The sequence below is a fragment of the Nanorana parkeri genome, unplaced genomic scaffold (assembly GCF_000935625.1).
Source record: "Nanorana parkeri isolate BGI_ZX_2015 unplaced genomic scaffold, ASM93562v1 scaffold378, whole genome shotgun sequence".
NCBI classification, from domain to species: domain Eukaryota; kingdom Metazoa; phylum Chordata; class Amphibia; order Anura; family Dicroglossidae; genus Nanorana; species Nanorana parkeri.
In genome coordinates this window covers 33,241-41,669 of record NW_017306646.1, presented here as the reverse complement: position 1 = coordinate 41,669, position 8,429 = coordinate 33,241, and the positions used below count along the sequence as shown (strand labels likewise).

The 8,429-nt window shown below is 37.4% G+C and overlaps 1 protein-coding gene across 1 annotated transcript in view; it reads right to left on the bottom strand.

Moving 5' to 3' along the window:
• The window catches only part of LOC108789135 (dimethylaniline monooxygenase [N-oxide-forming] 2-like), a 17,702-nt gene that overhangs the window by 5,110 nt on the left and 4,163 nt on the right, over positions 1-8,429 (bottom strand). The window contains exons 4-7 of the mRNA XM_018559072.1: positions 7,391-7,553; positions 4,561-4,703; positions 1,709-1,905; positions 122-477 (exon numbers count right to left, since the gene is read on the bottom strand). Coding sequence (XP_018414574.1) covers positions 122-477; positions 1,709-1,905; positions 4,561-4,703; positions 7,391-7,553 — 859 coding nt within the window. The remainder of the gene's footprint in view (positions 1-121; positions 478-1,708; positions 1,906-4,560; positions 4,704-7,390; positions 7,554-8,429) is intronic.

Sequence of the window (8,429 nt, the reverse complement as noted above, 5' to 3'; positions counted from 1 at the left end):
TATATATATATACGCGTATGTGTTTGTACTTTTGTCTGCACACCCTAATGCAATAGGCTGAGTATGCCTATGGATATGACACATGGTTTTTAACTTAGACATGTGATTTGGTGGAGCTTACCTTTAAATACTCTGGTGGCCCATCTGCACTGAAGCTCCGCAACTACCATGGTTGGTCCAACCGGAAGGAGAAATGCAATGAATGCAATTGTGGGCTTTTCGACATTTACAGGAATTATCTTTTTATATAAATTTCCTGCATTCTCATCTCTCTTAAATAATGTTTCATCCAAAAAAGGGAAACTGTAGCCAAATCCAGTGCACAGGATAACAACATCAAGATCACGCACTATAGTACCATCTGAAAAATGGGCATCTGTTTCAGTAAATTTTATCACTCCTGGCTTGATGACAATTGAGCCTGACAGAACACGACTTGCAATTTCATCATTTACCAAGGGCTCCTTCCATTTAGTTCTATAAATAAATATATAAAACGATTTCGATAACATAGTCAGAGCAATTTTTAGCAAGTCTATTCATTTCTATCAATGAGTCACATCATTCACTTTCATCAACTATTTAACAAAGGAAAGAATCTGCTTCGATTCTCAGTTTTATGGAACTCAATTTGTATTTGGAAAATCAGACAAGAAAAGCCCCTACTAGAATTACAATTATCATTAATTTTACACATATAAATTCCTGATATGTCATAATATTCTACAGCAATGGGATAATTTTTTAACAAATTGTATCTTTAAAAAAGTTATAATTAGGCTCCAATCATGTGCCTAGGATTAGGAGGTACGATCTAGAAAAATTATGTTATTGGTCTACTGAGGTCAAGAGGAATCCAACCCTTAAGCTGTCCATACACTGGGAAACTTTCAAACAATCTTTTATATGAAAAATGTTGTCAGAACATTCGATAATGCCATTAGAGACTTGTTTAAAATCTCAGTGATTTTACCAGTCAATTTTGGAATGATTGGAGTTTCATTCCATGACAAGAAAGCACGTTCACTGTTAGAATTTCATTCATTGAAGAGAAAACTTCCATCCTGCTTCTATGATTTTTTTTGTCAGTATAGTTGAAATCAATCTTCAATATGACTGCACTAAAAATTAGAAAATTGTACGAACGTTCCAAAAACAGATTTTTTTTTTCAGATTAAATTCATGTGGTAAATGGCCAACCTTCGCGTTTTCTCCCATTGACATTTTAACAAATTGTTATAGTCATAAAGATTATAGCACAGGCACTGGGGTTTATATGATTATGTAGTCTAAGTGCCTGCATATAGAGGAAAATATCCCACATGGGATGGCAGTACAACTGCAGAACATCATCAAGAGCAGAAGTCAGAAAAGTGTTTTTTTCATTGATATTTCTGGTTTAGTGTTAAAAAGCAGAGAATTGTCACAGACAGGCACTGGATAAAAAGTTATCAATTAATTTCATACTGGGTCAAAAATTGACATGTGGAGCTTTTTCAGTCAAAAAAGTAAATTAGATAATTTTTAAACATACACCTAAACTAGAGTAGATCACCTTTTAGAAAGGAACCATGATGTGGCAGTGTGACTTATCATATATTACTGGTTTGAGTGATTTTCTGAAATTACTGGTTTTCTCTCAACATCAACAATGTAAAATAACATCATTATTATCATTAAGATTATATAAAAGTGTAAGATACATTACCCCTCAGGTTGTATATTGTACAGTTCATGGTTGAATCGATTGTTCAAGCTACGTTTCAACATCCATCTGGACACTGATGGTGGTACTATGTTTTCTATCCAATTGTTTATACGGCGTAGAAAAAACAAATCATAAGGATAGCCATCTTTCCCAAGACGAGGTAATACCCATACTCCATCTCTAGTTGTGAGGTATACCTAAAGAACTTGATAAATAGGTTATTTGAACAACAAGGGTATATAGTCAGGTAAAATTAAAAAGATCTGATCTGCAATAGGCTAAATACTGCATGTATTATCCTATTTTTTTCAAATATGAATACAGGTAATAAAGTGGTGGCATTGCCCATTAAAATTAAAGAAAAGTTCTTAGAAGAATAATAGATTTACTAGCTTGGTTTATAGATTTATAGATAGTAAAAATAAGAAATATCAGTGAACTGGTGCTTTTCAGACTGCATTTTTGTTGTTTGGCATATGTTCTTTGGGTGTGTGTCCATATCCCCATATTATCTTTTACATAGACAATAGCAGAGCTTAATGCAATCATGCATCTGTGGTCACAGGGGACAAAATGTGAACATCTGTTCTGATATTTCTAAAATGTTTGCTTTTTCTCTGACTGAGTAATATTTTTGTTATTATTCATGTTTGTCTTCACTTGGAATTTGTCTGGCTGTAACCTGCACCATCTTTACCCTTTTGCATGTGTCTGCTTATTTGTACCCAGCTATGACCTTTGTCTGTTCCACAGCTGCTCAGTTGCCACCCGTAGGTTTTACAGCCTGCAGCTATGACTTAATTCAGTATTTTCACTCCACTTGCTTACAATTCCAGGTGTTTTCCATGAATAATACAGAAGGGTGTAACTTGGAAATAAAATGTATCCTACAAGGAAACCATGGTTAAGCATAGGCACCTTTTACTTTAGGAGTCGGATGATACAAAGCATTAAGGGGTACAAATGCCGTTTTTTATTGGAAAGAGTGGTTCCATACACAAGCAGAGCTTTGTTAAAAAAAAATTGTTTTTGCAACATTCATTGAATTTTGTAATAGTTAATGGGGTCAAATCAAGGCTCAATTTCAACCATAGTGACAAAATGGTTGGAAAATTTTTCTCGAATAACTAAAATTCTAACAGTGAACGTGGTTTTCGTTCGAGAAATTCGACTCAGCCGATCCAACATCCAACATTCACATAGGGGCCGAACGGCAGTGAGTGAATAGTCGAATGCCGCCGAGCGGTGCCGAGCAGAATAGCTAATAGTGGGGAAAAAAGGTTGAAAAAATAGTTTTGCAATGTAAATAAATTGAAAAGTTAAAAAATAAATAAAGCTTTTTTTGAAAAGCAAAAAAAAATTAAAAAAAATTAAAAATAAAAAAAAACAATTGGGCAGAGCTAGCAGTGACAGCTAGCTCCACCCAACTGTTTCCTATTAGCCGGCACCTGCTAGAGTCTTCTAGCAGGTCCCAGCCAATGAATAACAACTGGGCGGAGACGGCCGTGACAGTTGTCATTGTTTAATGACAGTTCCGCATCCTGTTATTACAACTGGCTCCGCCCAGCTGTCATTTGCCTTCAGCCGGCCGTTCGCCCTGCTTCGGCTGTCACTTCAGCTCAGTTGAGCCGAAGCATATATATCTTCGGATCGACTGAGCAGCTCGGGTGCCTTCATGAGCTGTACGGGCTATATTGAATAGCCCATAGAGCAGCCCTTTGTAAAAAAAACCTGAGTGTTAAAATAAAATGAGATTTTGAATGACATTATACAAGTCTCTGATGGAATTATCAAATGTTCTGACCAGATTTGTTGCATGAATGCTCAAACAAAGGTTTACCAGTGTATGGCCAACTTTAAAAAAAAAACTCAGATTTGTATTGCTGTCCCCAATAGGGAGATTCTTTTTTTTCTGTTTGTTCTGGTGACCACTGTCACCAGGGCTAAACATGAGTTAAAACCCACAATTTTGAGTTGCCTTCAGAACAGGAATATAGGGAAAATGTTCCAGTGAGGACACTTGCTCAAGTGACAAATGAATAAGATGGAATTTCCTTCACATTGTAGTAATCACCTCTTACCTTCTATTGTGTCTACAGGACAAAAAGTAAACACCCCTCAACGAGAAACAGATAAAAAAGAAAACTGATGGGTTTTAACCATTCTATACTCTATTCAAATTTTTTTTTTTAAAGTTTTGGCTTTAGATATACTTTGACCATGCTCATAACAGCTGTTATGGAAATGAGTTAGTTATTTTCTTAAATGGAGAGACTGGCAAGAAAACCCATGCTCTGTATGGAAGGAATGAAAGGAAACCTGAAACTTATTTTATATGCAAAAAGTATTAGTGTGGTTCATTGTCTTCAATCCAACTTTCATAAACTATTTAGAAATTTTTCTTCTTCATATTAAGAAAATTAGTATAGCTCTAAAGAATAGTAGGCATCCAGAGAAGATAAAATGAATGCAAGAAATCCAGGTTTACGACCCACAAATGCTAAATTTAGATGTACCTCTTTTAGACTAAAGCCTTTTTTCATATTTATTATCAAACTATTTGTTAGGGGTAATACTTTCTTAAAAAATACTACCTGTTATTTACAATGAAGTTTCATCATGACTTCTTTCTACAATTTATAGCTTTCCTGTCTGCCAAATTAAACATTATTAACTGAAATACTCTAGCTCGCTTTGTATAGCCATCTACTGTAACAATAAACTTCCTTGACAGGCAAATTTCTTCATTTAAAAGTACACATGATTTATTACGAATTTAGTATTGTTATGAAGTGGTACTTAGAATACACTGTTAACACATCTTAAAACAAAAAAAATGAATTGCTCTATACCTGTGAGGCAATTGTACTGAGTTCTGTTGAGATGTCAACTCCAGTGTTACCCATTCCAACAATTAACACTCTTTTACCATCATAACCAACTGGTCTTTTGTAATCTCGGGAATGTAAAACCTTTCTCTTGAAATGTTTAATACCTTTATGGAAACAAAGCAAAGAATTTCACAACAGAGTAAGCTGAGGTTACAAATATAACTTTCTTTATCACAAGCTGTACTTTTTTTCTCCTTGTTTCCCCTTATGACACATAAGCCTAAACTTTTGGCTCAGTTCAATCATTTAACATTGATAACACTTTTTTGGGGGGAAATAAAAAGTTGATGATATTTCTGTTCAATTATCCATTCAATCAGCTTTAGATTCAAACACAAATGACATGCAAAGAAATGTTCTTTTTGTGGCATACTTCTCATGATGTAGAGCCAAAGGTAATCTCACCACTCCAATTCCTTAGCCACCATCAGGACTCCCCGAGGTGCTGGTCTAATAGGTGCATCTCCACCTTGGAATGCAGCAGTATACGAACAGACCGCACTATCCAGAGAATTCCAATACTGCAGACTTTATTGAAAATCACAGCAAATCCAGTATATCAGTGAATAAAAGTGTATAAAGCAACAAATGCCAGCACTGCACACCCCCAACCAACTACAACCTCTCACATGATTCCCCGCAGGCTTATCCATAGAATTATCTGGATAGTGCGGTCTGTTCGTATACTGATACTTTTCATGATATTGCTTCATATATATTTGTAGCCACTAAAGATAAACATTTTTGCTTTTGCCTGCACTATTGTTGGTTTTTGTATAGTAATGTATAGCTTGACTGTTCTTTGCTGTGTTCACCATTGCTTTTTTTATTTGTCCTTATTCCCTGGTGTGTTCACAGTTCTGGTAACACTAAATGTGCACAGAAATCCAGCATAGGACCTTGTGACAACCTGCTAAATCCAGAAAAAAATACCATGGTGGGTTTGCTGAGAAAAGCTTGTTAGCTGTCCATCTGCGTTACCTCCTTCATAGGCACGCACCTTCTGCTCTGTGTTCACTACCAGTGGATGCAGCATCTTCAGCTCTGTGCCCAAAATTGGATACAGTACTTGATGCCCTAAGATCACCACCTGTTCACTTAGTTACACTCTTGCTGCAAACACTCTGTACCAGGTCAATGCCACCAACCATGGCCTTAGTGATAGACTTCAAACCAGCTTCTTTTTTCTAAGTTCAGCAATTGCAACACACTTGCATTCACTGCAGAAAAACTGCATGCAACTGCTTTTACTTTGTTACCCCTTTCAGCCACCATGTCTACAGTACAAGCATAAGCCAAAGGCCAGCAGCATTAGGTTGGCAACCATGCTTTTCTAGTCCTTAAAAAGTTTTCTGCTGTCTTTTTGCAAGTATGGAGTTATCATGAAACTGACACCACATTAGTTATGACATTACAACATATTACCCTGACTGAGATCCTTGTATATATTGAGGATTTAAGCTTTATATACTGCATCTGTTCCATTTGACAGCGAAAGCTCAGTGTGCATTAGGACTCATTTATATGTCCATTCATGGCCATACATGGCCCAGAACAGCCTATTTCTGGGTCAGGTAAGTGTTTCCTTGCTGCTATGGCTGCTTAGTACTAATCAATGACAAAATCAAATAGCTCTATTACATGTGAATAGATGCAGACAGTTTCAGCCTGTTATTGATTTTTACAGGCTTCCTGACCACAGCTGAACACTGCACCATACCTACCCGAGAAATGTTGTTTAGGGTGGTGTATTGCCAGGAATGGCTGTGTAAATGAGTGCTTAGTGATGCACTGAAAGTTTAGCATTATATGCCACCAAAATAAATTAAAAGCTCAAATGATACTTGCTGCAAATTAAAGCAGTTTAACCTGCAATAAAGGCCACTGCAAAAATAAAATAAACAACGATATACCCCTAAATAATTGTAAAAAAAAAATAATACCACCCCTTGAAACAAAAGCACATTTTGTAAAGCCTAGCAACCAAAAATTATTTTGAATGTAACCAATTTTAAAGTAACCGATGACCTCAAATCAACCACAAAATTAAGAAATGGGATGATTGTCCAAAGAGCTAACAATCAAAATTAAACTTCACTTTCCTTACTGACCCTAATCTCTCCCTATGCAGTTTGTCAGCTTCCCTCATCCTTCCCCCTCCAGCAGCTTCCAATATACTGACACTAAAGCCGGATATACATTGTTAGAATTTTGCTCATAAAAAATTATTTTTGACCAGTCGATCGATTTTCTAATAGTGAATGGGGTCAAATCAATGATCATTTTCAATCACAGGGATGAAAAAAATCAAAGGATGGAACATTTTTCTTGAAGTAACAAAATTCTAACAGTGAATGTGGTTTTTGTTCAGCAAACTCCATTCATTCCAAAGTCAAATGTTAATTGAATGACATTCCGTGATAGCATTTTGTTCTGACAAGACTTTCATAATAAAGTTTTTACAAAAATCTTTCAGTATGTAGGGGTAGAGTAAGGCTGCCTTGTGACCCCCTTTTATAAAGAGGGGGCCTTTAAAAAAAAGCATTATTGGCTCTTCTAATCCAGCTGTCTTACATTCAATTACATGCAGTTAATTATGGTTTTAAAAAATTCTCCTTGGCAAATCTGTACATAAATTTGCTAGGTATGCAAATCTTAAATTCATAAGATTCACCAACAACCCATTACAGCAGCAAACTTGAATCACATCCATAATTAAATGTTGATCAGGATATGTACATTAAGCTTATTATATTCACGTGTAAAGATGTGTGTTGTAGGTCATTTTTACCTGGAAGACTGTCTACTGGTATCTCAGCATCCACATGTTGACCCACACAGATGAAAACTGCGTCAAAGATAGCAGTCTTTTTTTCACCATCACTTTCTGTAGTAACATTCCACTGACCAGTTACAGGAAAGTCAGGCTGTTTCTCAACTCGGCACACAGTTGTCTATGCACAAAACACAAGTATTAATAAACGTTTTCCCCAGAGTGTATGCCTCTTAACATCTGGAGTATACTATTACGTCCTATGTCCTATACAGTCATATCCTTTAGTAAATCAGGTCCATATTCTACTTCGATGGAGACATAATGTCAATATGGGGTAAGCTGACACAGTTGGAAGTGAAGTAATGCACTATATAGCAGAACTTCCGGGTTCACACCTGGACGTTTTACATCGCTGATCGACACGCTGTAAAACGCCCTGCAAGTGAAATCCCATTGTTTCCTATGGGCATGGTTCTCACTTGGGTGTATTTCAGCGTGTCGGAACGTGCTGAAAAACGCCCTATGCCCAAAGAAGTACAGGAGCTTCTTTGGGGCGTATTTCCGCGCGTATCTATTAGGATACAGCCGGATTGCCCTCGTAAATGCGCGTTCGACGCGTGTTTTGTGGGCTGCAAATCACGGTTAAAACATGCACCGCAAAATGCACGTCATACACGCATATTTCGAACGCCTAGGTGGGAACCCAGCCTAAAGGAGAACTATGAGTGCTTTTCACTCGCCTCATAGTTCTAGCCGACCTGTGACAATGAGACTGTCACAGGTCGGCTCAGTAGATCGCAAAGTGAGCAAACACATAATGGTGTTCGCTCACTTCTCGATCCTGTCACGGCACAGAGCCGTGACAGGGGAGGGACTGTATTCCCCCCTCCCCGCTCCGATCCGCCAGCGCTGACTGGCGGAATGGACAGGGGAGGGGGTAGGTACAGCTGGCTCTGTCTCTAGATAGGCAGAGCCAGCTGTCACTCACGCAGCTGGGCGGATCCAGACATAATTGTCGGGATCCGCTTCAGCTGCGGCGTCTCAGTATACCGCG